The sequence below is a fragment of the Onychostruthus taczanowskii genome, unplaced genomic scaffold, assembly GCF_017590055.1.
Source record: "Onychostruthus taczanowskii isolate IOZ18803 unplaced genomic scaffold, ASM1759005v1 scaffold4, whole genome shotgun sequence".
Taxonomy (NCBI): domain Eukaryota; kingdom Metazoa; phylum Chordata; class Aves; order Passeriformes; family Passeridae; genus Onychostruthus; species Onychostruthus taczanowskii.
This window is the reverse complement of record NW_024501459.1, coordinates 22,367,798-22,388,782: the sequence shown is the minus strand read 5'-3', so window position 1 is coordinate 22,388,782 and position 20,985 is coordinate 22,367,798. Positions and strand designations below refer to the sequence as shown.

Sequence of the window (20,985 nt, the reverse complement as noted above, 5' to 3'; positions counted from 1 at the left end):
CAGCATAGCTTGTTATTATCCCAGCTTGCCATCATCTTCCCAGTAATTGTCTCACATATTTTCTTTAGAGTCAAATGATATAAACATGAAAAACACTCATACATATGTGTGGTGGCCAAACAACATACTTGAGACTTTTTGCACAAAGCAAAATTAGTTCCTGCATCACCTAAAAGTACTTGTGCTGAAGCCAATTGCATTTCTGTACCAGTGCACGCAGGAGGCAGCACTATTAAAGGCTTAACATATTGCTTCAGTTTAGACACAAGTATCTGCAATTTCATGTGGCAGAAGAAAGTGACACATTTGCACAGGTAAGTTTATTTTCCCTGTGTTTACAGTGCATCAATTGTAATTTTAAACCATTCAGAAAGCACGATTTCATACCAATTTTACATACTTTACATCACAGTTCAACAACGTTAACACAGTTGTATCTACTAAATCAAATGAACAAAATGGCCATGAACATTTACACTAGTCTTCTGTAAACAAGTTTTTTTTTATAAACAACAGTAAATGGAATTAACACAGACCACCATAGGAAAGAGGGATAAGCTTTTCCTTAAATAAATCACTCTGTTTATAAATACTTCAATTCTCTCAATATACATTTACAGACATAGTCGATTAAAAGCTGGTTACCTACACTGCTCTTTATAAAGAAAATGTCTAGAGATGGACCACAGTGTGTTCAATTCACCTAACATAAGAAGCAAGCATATGATTAGTAGAATGTTAAAAGTATTACTATACTTCAACCTCACTTCTGTTTGTTTACACCAACACTGAGAAGATTGTCATGTTAGGGAACTTTTACTTGAATTCCAGCAAATTACAATCGATCTTGTAGTACACATATGGGTAGTACTCCTGTTGGCTGAGGTTTAAACCTGGAATATCCATAGTTGCCTGCAAATAAAGTTTTGGAACCAGTTATACTCTTACAATTCAGACTCTATTAAGAAGTAGATGAAATATTCATGTTTTAGAAGAAAATAGGCCAGGTAAGACTTCAAGTTTAAATTTTCACATTCAAGTGACTGTTTAAATAACAGGTAAAGTTAGAACTTTTACAAATGACTAACAGTATTTTGCAAAAGTAAATACAAAGTGCTTTTTCAAAATCTAAGTAGTTCTGTATCAGTAATTCACATCCATTGCTATAGTAAACACATCGTCACTACTACATCTAAACACTGTCAGTTTCTGATGAGAATGTTATAGGCTGCTGAACGATGCAGGATGTTATATAAGTTCAGCATCTTTCATTTCCACCTAAACTGTCTCACATCCTCTTTCCACAAAAAGGCCTGGAAATACATTACATTCAATATAACGTTAAGAATCTTTTTTAATTCCACTAAACTCATGGTATCTCCAGTTAACCTTTAACTACAAACATCATCGCTTTTCAATACAAAGCAAATTAGTAGAATAAGCCTCCCAACAAACCAGTTTTTACACATGAAAATGAGACCTCTACAGATGGAAAGGCTGATTCCATTTTGACAACGATTCAGCCTTCTTCAGCAGAGGACTACAGAGGACTACTATGCTAACTTGCAGTCTGTATCTTTCCATCAGTAGTAGGAAAGAATGCAGTAAGAAGAAATTACATGTGACTTTTAAACCAGACAGCTCTTCAGATATGATTGCAACTTCAAACACCATCTGCCTTGCAGAAGTGTAACACAGAAGCAGCATTTTTTTAAGGAGACAAAATTCTCTGTACTGTGAGAAAGTGAAGAATATGAAGAGGTATAGCTTTTTAGTGATGCCAACAGACTTTGTTTAAACATGCTAGTAGCAGTTAAAAAGTACTTACATCAATGATAGCTGCTGCACTGCTGTCAAGATGTTGGGTATAGCTTTTTAATGATGCCAACTTAAAAAGTACTTACATCAATGATAGCTGCTGCACTGCTGTCAAGATGTTTGTATAAGTCATACAGGACTTCCCTCAGTTTCTTCATTGTTTTCTTATTAGGCTGAAGCAGCATTGCCTGGAAGTTAACTGGCAAACCGTACCTGAGGAAGTCAAGTAGAAAACCATGGAAATGCTGAAATAAACCTTCCTTCATAATTCAAAGCAGAATTTTATTTTGAGAAAGAATCCTATTGCTGAAGATGAAATTCTGATAATTTCCATTTTTGCAGAACCATTCTTGTCTACAATTCATAAGGCATTAAAAAAGTAGAACTTCAAGCTTAAAATAACAAATCAGAAGCCTAAATATTTTTAAAATAATTTTAAATGCTTGAGTATTTAGCATAATTCTCAATGCTACCTGAACATAGACTAAATTTTGAACACTCCATTAGTTTACTTTGCTTATGACATTTGGTGGACAGTGTACTTAATCCTCCTTTCCAGGAGTGTGGAAACAGCTGCCACCATTCCAGTCAGGTTAAGTTTTCCTCTTTACTCAAGTTTTGTCTTCACAATAAGGCCATAGCAGGAAGAATGCAAGTTCATGTGATTTGTTTTCTTTTTCTCCTCTGCTTTTCTCCATTATGACAACTGATCAAGAAGGCTAAAAACACCTTGCCCTTTACTGACCACGGTAGGAATGTCTTCAACTATAAAAAATAAAGGTCTTTGCAGAACAACTACAGCTGTTCTTGAATAGTAACTACACTTGTGGATAGTATGAAGAAAAACAGCAGGTAAATTTTCTAGTTGGAATATTGAATTGAAAAATTTAGACTACAAAAATGTCTCAAAAAAAAAGCATAGATTTCATGATGCCAAGCTATGTTACTGAAAGTCCAAATAGTTGTTATTCTGAACTATTCAAATTTGCCATTTAAATATAAGATGTAGTTAGCTCTTGTTACAAGCAGCTCATAAAGTAACCTAAAAATCAGCAAATATATCTCCCTGCTATGTACAGAGTATCTGTAACTCCTAAAGCAATAGTGAAAAGACTATCCAAGGGGAAGATATACAATTATCTACCTCAAATATTTCACAACTGGCAACAAGAGCTATTGCCATCAGCTATTCTTACTGCCCTACTTTTTGCTTCCTCCTTCCCAGAAGAGCAGCATTCACATGCTTCAGTTTGGTAAACCCAAGCTAGATATAAATTCTTACCAAGTCTAAGAAAAAAATCACTATTCAAGTCTGCCTCATTACCTTAAAACAGATTCAACAAAAACACGCAATGCTTTCACATGAATCCACGCAATGAAAGCTTCACTGAAATTAACTTTCAGCCACCGAACCAGAGGTCCCTGTGAAAGAGGGGAAAAAAATAAGCTATTCAAACATCAGAAAAAGACTCAGCCCATTATGCATGTTTGAGCAGCTACTCAATATCTGTACCATAAAAAAGACAAGCTAAAGACAGAGTTCACTATGGACATAATGGCTTGAGAGTGTTTTGATATAAAGTAAAGAGACATTTAACGAGACTTCCCATTGTCCTTTCAGTTCCCCATCTCAGTTATCATGATCTAACTATACTGAAGATCCTTTTAGTAATATCTGATTATGTAATTCACACCCCTGCCCATTTTCAAACTTCAAACATTCAAACAGCCCTTGGTTCAATGCAGTGAGGAGCACTTGTGCTGCATGAAATTCAATTATCCCAGAGCAGATTAGCTGGATGGCAGGCTGGCTACATCATGTCATCCCTACAATGCTTTCTCTGAATCACAACTTCATGAAAATTTTATGTAGCAACAACAAGTCTTAGATGTCTCACATTTCTGTAATGACCACTTTATTAAGACTTACAAACTGTTTCTTCTTGTCAGTTGACAGTCTATTCATTTCTTCTTTATCAGCTTTCATCTCTTCTTCATTGTACTGGAAGTCACGGACCATAAATCTGCATTTGGAAGTGAATAAAATCAAAAGTGCCTATCTAGAGATCCTTCAAAGTATGAGAGACAGAATGCACACAAAATAAACCTTACTTATATTCTCTGGCTTTGTGCTTGAAGTCATCCACTGCCTTCCTGAACAAGGTGACATTACAAAGGTAGCTGTCTTGGTCCTCAAAGAGTACACTACACAGAAGGAAAACAAACCAAGTGTCAGAATTAACCAGGTTCAAGCCAGCACAGATCAGTCACACAGTACTACATGTTGTGCTTTATTGCTACAAGACAAGACATAACTGTAGATAATTATATATATATACAAGATTTAGTTCCCAAATTAAGCAACTCATACAGAATGTAACTGACTGCTCTTAACTGCTCCCTTCATAAACGATGGCAGCTTACAGTTCACATTCAGAGACTTCATCACACAAAACCACTTCATACAATACTTGTTCAAATTAAAACATTTTAAACAAAAAGGACAACTGAGGCTGGTTTAGTAGTGAAACGTTTGGACTACAGATTTATTAGAAATGTGTATTATAAAGAAAAATTAAATGGATATGAAATAGAAAAATACACAAATTAAAAATATATAGGTTGGCAAAACAAAATGTTTCTTAGGCTGCAAAGATGATCCCTAGATTTACTATTTTATAATTAAAAACAATATTGCTTATTTTGAGGCTTTACCTTAGGGAAAAAAAAAGCTTGCACAGATTAAGACTGTTCCTCAATGTCATAGTGTCTTCAACACAAGCATTATCCAACAGTTTAACAAGTTGCCTTTTCTTAAGCTGGCCCTAGGCCATGGTTTCCCAATAATTAAATAAGAAGCACTAGCAGGACTTCCAAATGTGAAACTATCCAGAGCAAGTTCAGATTTTTTAAGTGGCACAGAACTGGTAATATCAGATTTTCCTGATCAAAACCTCAGTCTGCCCGCTAAAATTAACCACAAATCGATGCTTTGTGCTACACATGGACTTTTTCTTCAATGTGGTTACAAGGTTGTTAAAGTGGTTTAATCTTGCCCACCACAGCTTGATACCAGGGACCCAAAGAGACAAGCTACCTTTCTTTGTACACAAGAAAACCATTTACACTTCCAGTTGTCCATTCTTTGGAAGTCTTCAAAGAGTTCATACAACTTGTTTCAAGTCCTGTGAATCAGACCTAAAGCTTACAGGCCAGCAGCCAGCATTTGCTGCTTATCTCCACCACACTCCAGCTAGAGGCTGAATATATCTGACCAGAACTAGATTAACTTTTCAATCCTCTTACTCTTCTCACATAAGTTAAGTTTGATAACTTTGTTAACCCTAGAGTTCATTTAAATCTTTCCTCAATTATTTGATCAGATTTGATCAGATAAAGCTATAAAGCTAGACATATTGACAAGATTTTGACCAATCTTTAAAATTGCAAGTCTTTCTAGATAAAGAACACCCCAGAAACATAGCACATGCAAATATGAGATTTAGCATTTCACCACTTACTTGCTGGAACGTGGTACAACCATCTCTGCTAGTGTTTCATACTGCTTGACCCAGTCATTGTAATTTAACCTAGAGAATGCACAGGTTATTGTTAGACTTTTAATCTGAGATTAATGGATCAAGTTTTTTTTAAAGGTAAAAACATTTCATCACCACATCTTCCATCTCAGGTGTAGGTTGTCAAAAATATGCAAGACTCAAGAAACACTCAGTTCTCCTCATACTGTTTTTATAATTATTGATAAATAAACTATAGTGACTGCAAAAGTAACATATTTTCAGTTTTCATGTCAGTTTAAAAGTGCAACATTTTTTAAACCAAAGGAATTAAATCATTACTAAGTAGAGATCTCAGGGGACCAAATGGAATTAACTGTCAAAGTTAATCAGAAACTCCTCACGCAACTCTGCTCTTTTGAGCAGAGGAATACTTCCACAATTATAAACAGGCTCCCTAGAGTCCTGCACTTGCCTGAAGGAATTTTGGAAGACCTGCATTTCTGTAGTTAGTTGTGAAGAGGTTTCATCCTTTCAACAGCAAAAACAAGACAAAATGAAAATAACAGCTGAGATATTCTAACCACCTGCTTTCTGCTAAAGCCACTGCAAAACTGGTTTTCCTTCACTAGAGTTTGACATTCGACAGACTCTAATGGCTCCTGTGGTAAAGAGAGCCAGTGGGCTTTTCATAAATTAGAAGCTTTCTTTGCTTGCAGCTCCAGCCAAGGGCCATTTTTTCATTTTACAACAGTTTTGAGGGCATCTGTATCACCGCTTTCCTTGGCCAGGGGAAATGATGAGGTTTCTGTGGTTCAAACATTTCAAATAAGAACAACCTGTTCCCCCAGCAAGCCTTTGACATAAGCAGGGTTCCAATGGCACAGACTTAGTTAAGTAAAAAAGCCCCAAAAAAACAGTGTCCAGGCAATCTAAAAACGTGCAGAGCAAAGCAATAAAGAGTTCACTCACTAAGTGTGCAAGTTGGCATAGTCCTAACCAGGATAATTTAATGATTAACCCTTTTAATGTAAAACAAGTCATGTTTTTACTCAGCACTTATTTTCATACGGACACCACCTGGAACATGACTAGTTATAGCAAACAATGGATAAGAGACATAAATCTAATTTCCATTTTCTTTAAGAAATTCATGAGCACTCAGCAGTCCTTAGGAGAAGTTTTTGTTAACAAAGGAACGCCAGCACAGACCCTCACTTATCTCTCCTGAGCATCTTAACAGTTCTGTTTGCTCATCCAGGAAAGCCCCAAAGTAAATTCATTCTGACAGTATTATAGAGTTGTGAGATCTATGATTTATATTTCTTACTGTATTCTCCTCTTAGGATGAATAAACTTACTTCGGCACAATCACTAATAATGTGACCAAATATTCTGAATCAAGTACAAAGTCCTCTTTCTTTACAATATCAGCAAGACTTCTGGTTAGCAAGCTTCCCCTGCAGAGAAACAGAGACAGCCAGAACAGTAACATGTTTAAGAATTGAATTTGTCTGCATAACAGTTTCCAGTGCTTAATAATATAGCATTCTCAAAAATACATTTTACCTACACAGTTGCTATTAGCAGAGCAAACAAAATGTCCTTATATGCATTTTATATCTCATTGTCCAAAGTCACAGACATTTTTATCAGTATCTCCACTGCTGTGCATCATTTCCATATTCCAAATACGTCACACGCTTAAGTGGCCAACTTGTCTTTTTAAAAGTGATTTAAAATTACAAGAACCATTAAAACCATTAACTGTGGATTCTAGCCCATGAACCCTCAGAGTTATAACTAACGTGGTACAGACCTACATGCAGAACATCAATAAAAACTTACAGCAGTGTATTTCCTCATATTCACAAAAGACCAAGAGCGCACGCAGGGTTAATGGCGTTCAGCTGGCAAACTGCCATGGCTTAGCACAGAACTTATGTCTCACTCCTAAAACAGCTTGTCACCTACTGTCATTGGCATGATCATGGCTCTGAATCAGCCAGCAGGCTTGTGCCATTCACAGTAATGGCAGGGTTCAGGCACATTAATCAACCCCATGTGCACAGAACTACTGTACCTCAACTGTACTTCAGATAATCATCACACGTACGTGACAACACAACACACAGTCCTCGTTTAATTTAGTATCTGTGTGAACCCAACAGCTGTCTCTGCTGCTAAATTCTGAGGGAAGAAAACCAGTTAAGATGGTGTGAAGGAAAGATTTTCTTATTTAGACAAGACACCTAAGTAGCATCATTATCACTAACAGCAAGCTTCTCTCAGAAGTTCCAGCAATTTATGCTATTTGTACATGCTTTTGTGATTTCTTAACTGCTTTTCAGTCACAGGTAAGTTAACACCAACCAGACAGCTGGTAATAAATGTTCTTTTATGACAGCTGCTCTTCAAGACTGATAAACACCTCAAAAACACATTAAGCTTAGAGTTAACATTTTCTTAAGTTTTCATGATGAGATAATGTTCCTGCACTACATTAGAAAAAATAATACAACTTACGCATTCTTTCTTTCCAGATTCTGAAGATTCCCTTTCAGATTATTGTATGCCGAGGCTCTTGCTTTTAGATCATTGTCAATCTGGTTTACTCCCTTAAAAACAAAAAGGAAAGGAACTGTGTCTGAAGAACTAGAATAGAACTTATGGTCAGCTTGCCACTGCTGCTCAAGTAATCCTGGAGGATGGATTTGAGAAGGATGGCTTAATTAGCACGATTACCAAAAATGTTGCATTCCCAGCTTAGATAACTTGGCAGCAAGTGGAAGAACACAAAACAAATGAAGCACTTTAGTACATGTTAAACTGCCAGCCATACTCATATCAGCATGTACCCTATACTAGGAAGTGTCACTCATTTCAAGTGCAAAGAATAACTCGATTAAGTGACAGCTCTCACATAGCACAGATGCCATCTCAAATGTCTTCTGTATTGACGCTGGGGTTCGCAAAACTTCTGGAAGTTAAAAGCTGAAAAAACCTGATGGATAGTTTCAGCAGATATAATTTTAAATGTTTCTAACACTGCTGTAATTTCTTCTCAACTGACAAACCCCCCACTGCAATTGCCATTACTCATTTTGACAGACATCGGAATCTGCTGCCTGAGTGAGTGAGGTTGACATAAAACCACACAGGAAAAGTAGTAATTCATTATTTGCAAACTTTTCAAATTATTTAACATCAACCTGTCGAGAGGCTTCCTAGATTTTAATTAATGTAGCTCTATCAATTTTCCTATATCTTCACTTTGGCAAGTGATCACATGAAGACTTCATCTCTGTCAGGACTCTTTCTGCCTTGGCACAAAACTGTTCCAATTCCTGTGATATGATCTCCTTGGGGTCATTTCTATAGGAACATACGGCATCTTCAGTCATCTTCCTTCTCTTCTCTACTTTATGGACACACATCTGTGGCTCACAGTTAAAAATATTTTATAAACTATTTGAAATCAGATTTATGACACAGATGTCCTAAAGCTGTCCCTATAGAATACAAGCACAGCTAAACATGAAGCAAAATGGAAACCCCCAACAGGATGACTCAGGCTGAACTCCAGCAGACTTGTTTCTCTACATTTACTATCCAATACAACAGGTCAGTGAGGACCCTAAAGTAGATGAAGAATGTAAGACAGTTGAAGTTCAGGTTCTAGAGCTTTGTTGAAGCAGATTATTTATCTAGCAGACTCTGGGACACAGAATAACATGCACTGAATACGTGATCATTTTCAACAAAGGGCATATCTCTTCATGTCCTATCTTTCTTTTCCAACAAATTTAATTTCTGCAAAAACAAGTGCTGTACTAAAAGAGCTGTAAAAAGTTCAGTGCTTCATTTTGGTACCTTCTTCTGAAGACGCAAATACTATGTGCTAGCATCAGCTATTAAGATTATTATTTTATATCTTTGAGATATTTTTAATGTGCAAATCTTCAGAGCCATAAGACAGTCAGTCATCCTTTAACAAAAGGCCACACTGCAGGTATTTTCCAGGAATACTTACTAAATGTAATTTGTGAAATAAATTCAAGATACAGGGATAGTCCCAAAGAAAATATCAAAAATGGAAGTACTAATTGCATTCTCAGTCAGCTTTGTAGCACTTATTAAGATTTTGTAATCTCTGCAAAAAAATAATGTAATAGTTTCAGGAATCTGCAGTTGTAGCAAAGCACAAGTCTGCCAGCACTTACCCCCATCCCAATATTATAGTCCCTACACATCCACCACCTAAGACTCTTTCTACACCAGAAAAATCTCTTCTTTTTTGCAAGTTATGTATTTCCAGTTAATAACACAGGCAGTTCCAAGAGCCAGGCTGCAGATAACAGAAAACAGCCTGGAAAAGGCTTACAGAAAACAGGGAAGGGAAAAAAACAACCTGAAGAGGCTAGGAAGATCTTAAAGCAAGGATTGCCTACAGGGAACTCTCTCACTGTCTAAATCAGTCAGTCACTGCTGAGGACCCTGTATAGGCTCACAAGCAAGCTAAAAAATAAAACCCTCCATGTATGAAACACTTTGCCAAAGATAAGGAAAATGCATGATAACTCTCAACTGAGCTTTCTTTACATCTAACAATGAAGGCTTATTTCTCCCCTCACAAGTGAGTGCCACAGCTTTCAGAATGTAAATAAGTCCCTGGTTCACTGCTAACAGCCAACAAGGTTTGACAACATCAGACAAACAATATGCTAGTACAGCAAAACTGAAATGTAAACATCATTTCCTGGCAATTTGTTAGTTCAGTGATCCTAGGAAACAAAAATCAGCAAAGACAGCATGATGGCCTTCAGGGAGCACTCTGCAAACCCTAGCCACATCCTAACGCATTTCTTTGGTTACTAACCACATTGTTAGCTGACAAAACAGACAAATTGCTTTGAGAGCAAGTTTTGTGCATAAATATCTCAAGTTCAAACAGGGAAGTTTTACTAAACAAGTTACCTTACCTTTGCAATAATTTCTGAAATATTCTTCAAGGATTGCTTGATTGGGTATTTGGCCATATCCCACTGGAACCTTGTTATATAGGTGACCAAGTCAACTAAAATTTTAAAGAACTTTGTTAAGATTGACAATAAAAAGACTACTGTATTATATTCTATGTAGAACTGCTCTAACAGAGGAGAACTGTAACAGACTGGACCTTCCCATGTGTGGACCCTGTTGCTTAAGAAATTTGAAAATAAACAAGCTGTAAATTATCCACTACTTCTGCCTTCAGATATTGGTTTCACCACCTCTGTAGACCATAAATGACATTTACTACCAAGTCAAGGATGGTTGGAGAACTACAGACAAGAGCAACTACTTTTTGCTCTGTGTGAAAAATGGGTGGGAGAAGGGAAGGTTATGATGGCAAAAAAGGCAGCAATGACCACGTGGCTCTCCTGAAGTGACAGGTTTGTACAGTTGTCTACAAAAGACATTATTCCAAGCCCTTCTCCACTCAATACTAGCCTCTCTTGCATCAATACAAGCTGTGATAATTCTATTAAACGGCTCTGAAAATAAAATATCGGTTCAGAGAACAGTGCAGCTCTTTACTGAAATAAAATGCACACTGGCACCCCCAAGTCCTTCTCAGCAGGGCTGCTCTTGATCTGTTCATGCCCCACCTGCCCTGACCCAAGTGCAGCCCCTTGCACTTGGCTTCCTTGTACCTCAGTAAGTTTCAGGATCGTTGCCTTCTCTTCTACAATTTTAGAATACATTAGGATATCATGGTTAACACTTTACCTCCATTGGCCAGAAGATTCTCCTGAACTTTATCTTTACTGTCTTCTAGAACATCAGCCATATATTGGGCCACCTTCTTTACAACACTGAAAATTGGAAGATAAAGATAAAAATATATTTTTTTAAAAACCAACAAAACCCCAAACCTGCCATTTGAGAAATACCATTCATAAAACTCATTTTAAATTGCCTGAGATTGGATCAAAAGTGACTGGATCAAACAAGGATGATGACTGCTCTACATCCAAACTTTCTGAGAGCACAAGCTGGGCTCAGTATCTGAAGGAGACCAATTTCTCAGTACTCCACAGCTTTATTTAAAATCTCTACTGTTGCTACTCACCGGTTCTCAACAAGGTGAGGCTAGCTCCCTCACACTGGAGTTGAATTTAAGTGTAATGTCACTATATTGCAATTTTTTTTTTTAATTCTGTTGTACTTCCAAAACACTAAGCCCTTTTTAGAAACAGGTAGAGAGGTAGAAGTCAACAGTAATATAAACTAAACACAGGGTAACCCTGCCAATGCAATCTGACACTCAAGACCTGCCTTCCTAACTGAAAAGCCAGGTATAATATTATTCACATGTGCCAGGCCAAATAGTTTCCTTTTCTGCTTAAAAATGTCTATTTAAGATTGCTCTCTTTGAAACAGAAGACGGCTCCATGAGTTCTGGTTATGTGAAATTTTGCTACTTTTGCTTAAAATCACTTTCAAAAGGTCATTAGTTTCTTCAAAATGAATAGGTTTTGCATTTTAATATTAATACTTTTAAGTATTTCTATGGATTAGGAAATTACATTATTACTTTCTCAAAGTGTGTAAACAGTATTCCTGCTAGAATTACAAGCTTTTACTTCATTTCCTCACCACTTCCTGCACCTGTCAGGCTCAATTTTTAAAATTCTTAACAGTTCTCCAGGACCCAGCACCACACAGCACTACTGTAGAGAGAATCATCATTCATCAATGCATAATGTTCAACTATTTCATAAGAAACCCAGATTATTTTTCTTTTTTCAAGAACAGATACTGTGAAAACCAGCATCCTTAGCTTTCTTAAATCTGAGCTTGCTGACTGCCTGCAGAGGATCACTGTGATACAAAAAATGCTGAAAATAACCTGTGTATTATCAGGACTCAGCAAACCATCACATCATTATTCAATACTTTGCATCCTGGTAAAATTAAATTGTTACCTCTCCACAAACGCATCCAGTTTAGCCAGCTCGTCTGACAAACCAACCAAAACATCCAGTGTGCCAACCTAGAAGCAAAGATCAAAATGCATTAGCAGATGTATATAAACACAGAAAGACAAAACCAGCTAACAGTAAAAGCGACATCTCCCAACAAGTATCTCTCCAGAACTACATAAAATGCTGGACTCTAAGATTTCAGACATCCTGATTTACCAAAGTCACACTCTGTTTCACTTGTCAGATACCACCCGCTCTCAAAGCACCACAGGATCAGATCTAACTCACTAGTTTGGTGCTCAGTTGCAGTTCTGCAATCCAGCCATCCAAAACATGTTAAAACAATGTCTATGCTAAGAATTTATTGCATTTTTCACAAAGCAGTTGCTTCAGCACTTAATTCACTACTTTAGATCAAATGTGCAATTTCACTGATCAGGTGTCTCAGCCCTGGAGGCAACCTGGACATCAAAAACTTTGACAATACAACAGTACTGCAGCACTAAGACCAACAAGAGTCTGGACTTTTTGCATCTTGGGTAATAAAATATCTAGCTTGTCTACAAACTTTCACTCTTTCTTCCTTTCTCCACTAGAAAAACACTTTATTCCCTAATCTCATTTATCTAGAGTACACATTTCTTACTGAAATATTACAGGGCATAAATGAATCTTCTGTCTACCCAAGATGTTATTAACATTTAACATATTTGTAACCTAGCAACTACTTTCTATATATCTGACCACTCAAATTCACATTAGTCCTTTTCTGTTTAGCTCTGAAGCAGAATGGAGAATTACCTATGAAACGTCACATGAAATGACTTTCCATGCCTCACCTTCTTGTGGGCCACAAGCAGAATAAAGAAGCTCATTTTAACTAGTCACTTAAAAGCCTCAGGACAAGCAAATCCTTTAAGCAATAAGATTGCTGTTCAGTGGAGACTAAACCACTGTTTAAATGAGTTTCAACTAAAGGATCTCACTGCTTAAACAGTTTTACTAGGACCACAGAAACCAGACTATTTCCCACTGTATATAAGGTATCTTCACTTCTGCCCCTTTTAGGAAGCACAGTAGAAGCAAAACAAATGGCTTCTAACCCTGATGGGCCCCAACAGTTTTCAGCAAAAACTCCTCTAAATGCTGCAGGCACCCTACAGTTTGAAAGCCATCCTGACTCATGTCCAAGGATATCCTGGGAACATTTGTTCTAGTCCCTATTCTAACTCAGGACAGTCCAAATGTGAATACAAGTTAAGGGAGTTTGAAGATCTTAAGAGGCACACTGAAGTACTCTGTGCCCTGGGCTCATTCCTTAGCAGAGACAGGAAAAAGGCATTATGCCACCTGAACTTGATCCACTCTGCAGACCAAGACCGATGACATTTTTCTCTTCAATTTTGTAAGCTTTGATGGGCTTTCACTACATTAAACTGAGCTCCAAATTCTTGTTCAAGAAACATTGAGGCATCAGGAAAGACCTTTTCTAAATGAATACACTGGGTCATAATTTTTCCATACCCTGTGATTGTATTAAACCAAGATTAAATACTTTCAGATTTTGTTACTATTTGCTTCTCACAGAATAGTTCAAATAGTTTTTTTTCCATTTTCCACAACACACTGGCAGGCCACACTAGAATGCTCAGCCAGAGATAAACCACTTCTCTAACAGAAGAATGCTACTTCTGGACAGAGAAAAGGCAGTGCAGCTCTTTGATCAACTCCTGTACTTTGATTTGAACCTTTTCACTGTATCTCAGACAGAGAAAAGGAGCAGACAATTCAGAAGGGGAAAAAATTAAAATAATTTATTAAAAAGGCAAAACAAAACAGTCAAAGGAAACTCTCAATAATCAGATCATAAGTTCCTATTTTTCTTCTCCAAGTAACTCCTACCATCATGAGATCAAGACGACTACTGTCAGAAAAAAATGCTTTATTTGCTGAAAGAACACACGCTGCTGAATCTTGAAAACTTACAGAGTGAACAACTAACTTAGAAGTTCAGAAAAAAAGGTAACAGTTGTCTGAATGATTTCTTAGATCCACACATAAACATCAAGAGAAGTCAGCTGTTCTCTCTAAAACACCTGCAGGTTTTAATCTAGAGAAATGAAGATGGTGCAAAACAAACACCCTTCTTAGGACACGACACAGGGTTTACATACCTTCAAGTCTGGAATATTGAACTTTGAATTAGTGGAAAGGTTGTTATGTTTTGTAGTTGCTGCATGGAGCTTCTCCCATGTCTGTTGACAGGTCTTTTCCCCAGGAGCAGAAATCAGCCAAAACTCTGTCATTTTTGTGCCTTTATCTTGATGGTTGTTGATTCTGAGGATAAAGGCAAGATGCTAGCAGAAGGGAAGGAAGAGAAAGAAGAAAAGATATCTGCCATTAATACAGCAGTCAGAGCTTTGCCTGAAGAAAAACATCTCATTCCATATTACTAAAGTGCAGCTCCAGTCACTGCAAGAGATTTTACCAGAAGTATCATGTGGTTTCAAATTCATTTTTTCTTATCTTTCAGATCACATTTACACAGTTGGAAATTTTTTTTAACTGCCTATCCTGTATGTTAAAGTGGGCTGAGTTTACAATATTAGCACCTTTCAACTGCAATTTCATAGAAAGACAACAAGCAAACAATCTAACTGAAAAGAAATCAACTAAACCCACATTATATTTTCACAGCTATATACATTTTCCAGCGTCTGTACAACAGACAACTTTTTCTGAAAACATCAGAAAAAACAAGAAAAATCAGACAAATCTCAACTCTGATATCTCCTTTCTAATCACTTTTCAGATTAGGACAGTGTTTTAAAGTAAATAAATGCCTAAAATTATTTAAATGCAATAAAATCTACTTTATTCTTTCAAGTAAAGAAGCTTCTCCTGGCAGCTAAAAATTTCATCCAAAAGGAGAACACTTTCCAGTCTTGATATCTCTGTTACAACTGCAAACCATCAATAAGATTACACATACATTAGTCAAGAAAGTGTTGGTACTAAATACAAATGATGTTGGTTTACTTTGCAGACAAGCTCAGGAAGTTAAGAGTACATATGTTCTTCTGTCACCAAGAAGCAGAAACAGCTGGTTGAGAGCTACTGGATATTTTTAATAAGAGAATGAAGAACAAAATCAAAGTGTACCTTGACAGAATCTAGATGTCAAATTTTGATATCTGCAATGTCTTCTGTAGCAGCTTTGAATGAGTAGAGACTTAGCTATGTTTCATGAGCACAGACTACAGCACTCAAGTTTTTTGAGGGAGAACAAATCAAATGTTGTATTTGCTAGACCTAGTATGTGGTAGCAAACTTTGCCCAAAACAACACACATAGGTGCTTCACCTGTGTATTCATTCTAGGGGTAGCAAGTTATCAAGGGTGTTGAAATTCCAGGTAAGATACAGGCCTGGTTGCTGATTCTTTTGCTCAGCTACTCTGGAAGCCTAAAGCAGAAGTTTACCAGCCATTAAATCACTAGCATGAAGCACAGCCTGGCACAGCAGCCATCCATCCCCTTGCACTTAGGGGCCTCATTTCCAGCAGGAGATGACACCCAGCTCCTGAGGCCCTGGACTGCACACACTCTGTGACACCTGGCACTGCACAGCAGTGCCACAAACCCAAAGGCAGACAATGCCAAGGCAGGTACAGGTAGCTGAGAAATCACAATATTTACAAGACCAGACACACAGCATCAGTTATCATCATGCTACAGGCTCCTTTGGTTAGCACCAGCTGCAGTATCTCACATAACAGGTATCCACAGCAGGTCTAGTAATTACTGATGATTTGGAATAAAACAAATTTTCCCCTTATTCAGACTACTATGATGCATTATCTTCCTTAATGCATGCCAGACTTGGCACAAGAGAGGTTTTCCTGCACTCCACTGAACTCTGGCCCTATAAAAGCACACCCAAGGTTACAGTAAACTTCACCTACTCAGGGAGGGACCACTACAGCTGACACACACTCTCAAAGTGTTGAAGCTTTAAATTGTTTTTGTCTGGATTTCACTAGACTAGGACCAGAAAAAGTTGTGGAATAAATGCTGGATAAACTAAGTGGTGGCAGCAGCAACTTGCAAATATCCAAGTAAAAGACAGAAAAGCAGTAACACAGAAATCCAGGATCCTGCTCAGGGAAGACAAAGGGAACATTGCATTCTCATGTTTTCCACAAACATCAATACTCTCCAAAGAATATTTATAAAATTTCCAGAAGTGGCACAGAAGAAACAGTTGCAGCTGCCAGGAATCATTAAGTCACTGCACTTCCCTTTCTCCCTCACCATTTTTTGTCTGTGTGATTGGTTTTTCCTGAAGTTCTGCTCCATTTCTAACAGTTATGGGAAGAAAGATGATTTCCCATTTCAGGTAAAATGGAGGTATTATCAAATACACACAAGGGAACAAAAAGCTTGGTAGAAGAGTTTTAAGTGTTTTTTACATGACGGGGCCGTGAAAGCAGAACAATGGAGAATACCAAACAAGAATTGAAGAAAGGAGAAGTGCTACAGAATGGTTTGAAAAACAGATACAAATGCTGGTCAGAGAAAAAATACATACAGACCGATTGTAAAATGAAAGCCAAACAAATTAAAGAAAGGAATCACAGGATAAAGCAGGAAATACCAAGTGTTCAAAATAAAACCTAGAATAAGCAGTAAGAATGGGTCGCTTATTCACACCTCTATGACCAGGACTTCTTTTAATGTACACTGCTTCATCCCTATGAAAATGGATTTCCAAAAAAAAAAAAAAAAATCTTTCATGCTGTATATTACAATCTAAAATAAAACTTACGAACAAGCGTTTTCAGTGCTGTACCCAGAAAAACATACAGCGATGTCAAAACAGAATCTCAACTACAGCACTGCATTTTTCAAAAAACAAACAGGGCAAGGAGCAGGGGACAACTGCTTCTATTTAGCTCAGCAGAAAACCTCAGTTTACTGATGCTCCTCAGCACTAAGTCCCTAAAGCGCCACTTCTTCCAGCTCCTTTTCAGAAATCACTTCTGGCGCTTGGCCTCCGCGTTCCCTAAGCAGAAGCGGCCACGACGAGGCAGCCGGGGAGACTGCGCCGTGCGGAGCCCCCGCGCTTGTGCGGAGGCGACCCGGGGCTGGCAGCGGGAGCGGGGGGCGCTGCCCTCGCTCCCCCGGCGCCGCCGACCCGGAGCACGGCGATTCGATGTCAGCTCCCCCAGCCCGGCACCGCCGGCTCGGGCTCCCGGGCCGCGCTGTCCCTTCGCCCTCCCGCAGGTAAACGCCCCCCGCAGCGGCAGAGCGGGGGCCCAGCGGCCCCGAGGCCCGGCAGAGCCCCCGGAACCGCGGTACCGCCGGGCCCGGCCGGCGCTGCCCTTCGTGCCAGGCCCTGCGCGGCCCGGCGCCGGGGGAGGCCCTGCGCCAGGGCAGGCCGGGGCGCTGCGGCAGCCGCTCGGGATAGCCCAGACACTCGTCCTTCCTTCCGTGTTTCCCTCGTTCCCTGCCCCTGCCCGCTCCGGGCCCGGCCCCGCCGTTACCGTCACTGCTCCATCCCCGGCGCCGCCGCCCGCTCACCCGCCGCTGGGTCACGTGACCCGCGGTCAGCTGACGCCGCCGCAGCGCCGGGCACGAGGAGCGGGAGGCTGCGCTGTGACGTGACTGCGCAGTGACTGCCGGGTGCGCTGGGGCCGCGGGTTCGAGCCCCGCCCCGGCGGCATGGCTGCGCTGCTGCGCACCCCGCTCCCGGGGCTCCCCCGGGCACCGCTCTCGCCACAGCCACCTCAGGACACCGACTGCCTCAGGGCCCGGGCCACTTCTGATTAATCTGGGCTTGATTAGGGAATTGGTGTGAAAACTACGTGTGGCTCAGGGCGGCCCTGTGTCAAGAAGGCTTTGTACGATTCTGCCCTTTGGGCAGAGAAGGATGGTTGCGTTTGAAAGCATGTGTGTTTGTTCTTGCTGCGGCCAGTAGATTTTCCTCAGATTATAGAAACACAGAGTCAAGGAAACATTTAGACTGGAAAAGACCTCTAGGATCAGCGAATCCCCCGCGTTGAAGACCACTGTGTAAACCAGACTGCCACTGAGAGCCACATCCAGTCTATCTTTAAACACCTCTGGGGATGGCGACTCCACCACCTCCCTAGGCATGGACAATCCATTCCTGTGTTTAATCACTCCTCCAGTAAAGAAATTCCGCCTGATGTCCAACCTAAACCTCCCCTGGCACAGTTTGAGGCCATGTACTCTTATTCTACTGCCTGTTCCATGTGGGGAGAGCCTGACCCGCGCCCGGCCTCAGCCTCCTCAGGGCTCTGTGGGGAGCGGTGAGGTCACAGCCGAGCCTGCTTTGCTCCGGGCAAACAGCCCCAGCCCCATCAGCTGCTGCGCCCCGGGCCTGTGCCCCAGACCCTGCCCCAGCTCCGCTGGACCCGCTCCAGCTCCTGAATGTCCTTCCTGAATTGAGGGGCCCGGAGCTGCACAGGAGATGTGTCCTCACAAGCGCCCTGTAGAGGGGAAAAGATCAGCTTTGGGAAAACACACAGTGCTGGAAAAGAGTGTACTTCAGGGATCACAACTGTAGGAACGGGTGCTGGCGTGCTTTACTGCTGTCAGTCTGCCCTGAAGGGCTTGAGAAAAGAGGAGGCTTGCATGCAGGTGACAGTGGGAAAACATGCACTTGAGAATAAAACTGCTGTTTTATTTTGGCACCTAAGCCCATTTGTCTTAGCTCAGAGTAGAAATGCTGAGTGAAAAAGAGCAGATTGTAAATTGCTCTATTGCTAGCTAAATTGTGTGAAACTGCCTGTCATGGTAATTCACAACATTATCTGAAGAAAGCAGAAACTGTACACAAAAAGCAACTATTTTGGTTTGCTGGTTTTAGGGAAACAAATAGTTTATTCCTATTTTTCTTCAATTGTTTGTGGGTTTTTTTCTCTTTTTCCAAATAAGCAAGAGTTGGAGCCGTTATATAGCTGTGCGTGGCTTGTGGGGAAGTGCAGCAGAGAGAAGGCACAAATGTGACCAGAGATATCAGAAAGGTGACTTCACACAATTCCAACCCAGCCAAGGATGCAGCTTTGTGACTCTGGGAGCCACTTCAGGCCTCCACTCCTGTGCTCTTCTGCCTTTAGGCATTTAAAGATGCAGAAGCTCCAAACTCTGTTTAGTTGAAGTGTGAATGTTGTTAAACAAGACCTGATCTGACAAATCCATTTTCCTTCAGCCATTTATGTTGTCCTTCAACCACCAGAGGCTGCTGAAAATGTTCCCATTGTCGAACTGCCCACAGCCCTTTAAAATGCTCTTACACACTCCCACTGGTACAGTTTTGTTAGAGAGGCTTTTCTCATATCAGTATAAAAAGACTTACCCTAAACTAACATAGTAAAGCAGAAACTTGCCTACCTTAAAAGTGGGCAAGCTTATTTTTAAATCCCAAATTAACAATTATAATAATTTCTTAATAGATGCATTATTGAATTTTCAATGACAAATCCTATACAATTTCACAATAAGCACATTTTCACATTAATATTGCAAGCCATTTCCTCAAAATGTGGCAATATATGCCATATTCAAACACTAACCAGCAAATGCAAAACATTATCTGTGTTATTTTTGGAACAAGATAAGATTTTTTTGAGTGATCCATAGCTCCAAGCTATCAGACGGAAACTTGGCATTGACATCTATAAATAAACAGAGTGGTTAGTAAATGATACTCTAAAAGTCTTTAAGAGACTAACAGCAAGCATTTCTCACCTCAAAATGACAACATGCCTGTAAAACTGCAGAAGGGGATTCTGAGAATAAGGACCTATGATCTGCTAAAGTCCACTGCCTAATTGTGATTGGTTTTATAATGATATTTGCCATTTGATTAACTGATATCAATGAGGTACAAAGCAAGGCTGTAGGCAATCAATAACTCTTCACTAGAAAACAAAAAAAAAAAAAAGGAAGTGATTAGCACAAATCAAACAAGCAGGATATTAGCACCCATGGAATAAATGCACAATACCAGTGAGCTGCATTGTGGTCATTAAATGAGCTATTGGTGGGAAACCCAAGCCAGATGTGCAATCATTATAAATGCTGTTAGGGAGAAATCTGTAAGTAGCATTTAAAACCACAGCTGTTACAATAGGAGTAGATATATGGTAGATTAAACAGATATGTTCACTAATATTTTTATAATAATATTTCCCTGTACTATTGCTCCATCTGGCCTGACAGGGATATTTGTATGAAGACTCTGAAGCCTGGAAAAAAATAGTAGACACTTCTTCTTTTTTTATGTATTGAGAAATCTATTTGTTGAAATTTCATTCAGGGAGGAGGGAACTGTTATGTGTCTTTTTGACCTCAGTTATTTTCTGTTGTAATTTTTTAAAAGTAATTATATCCTCTTTAAATCATTGCATAGTTTTGTTCTATAATAAAAATATATGTCAAGAATTACTTTGAGTCAGGTCTCTGTGAAGGCCTGTATTCAGCTTTGAATATCTATCTGAATGACTCATTTTTGTTGAATACTCTTATTATGCACAGGCTAAACACAGATTGGCTTGAGTGTGCACCGGGCTGCACAGAGGTATTTGAGATAAAACTACTTAGGACTGAGAAAGCTTACCTGGGAGTTAGCAAGGAGTGATGGGGGCAGGGC

General features: G+C 39.4%; 1 protein-coding gene across 2 annotated transcripts; it reads right to left on the bottom strand.

Moving 5' to 3' along the window:
* Nucleotides 1–305: 305 nt before the first annotated feature.
* ATP6V1C1 (ATPase H+ transporting V1 subunit C1) lies at nt 306–17,943 on the bottom strand. Of its 2 annotated transcripts, XM_041412931.1 has the most exons (13): nt 17,852–17,943; nt 14,482–14,664; nt 12,308–12,375; nt 11,109–11,194; nt 10,319–10,413; nt 7,863–7,954; nt 6,698–6,796; nt 5,340–5,408; nt 3,931–4,023; nt 3,749–3,842; nt 3,143–3,240; nt 1,905–2,031; nt 306–912 (listed from the first exon to the last, which is right to left on the bottom strand). In XM_041412931.1, exons 2-13 carry the CDS (start codon nt 14,611–14,613, stop codon nt 817–819), a joined length of 1,149 nt encoding a protein of 382 aa, XP_041268865.1. In that variant the 5' UTR covers nt 14,614–14,664; nt 17,852–17,943; the 3' UTR covers nt 306–816. The 2 variants fall into 2 exon arrangements, with proteins under 2 accessions (XP_041268865.1, XP_041268866.1); XM_041412932.1 differs by lacking the exon at nt 6,698–6,796 and having other exon boundaries at nt 17,852–17,931.
* Nucleotides 17,944–20,985: the final 3,042 nt, after the last annotated feature.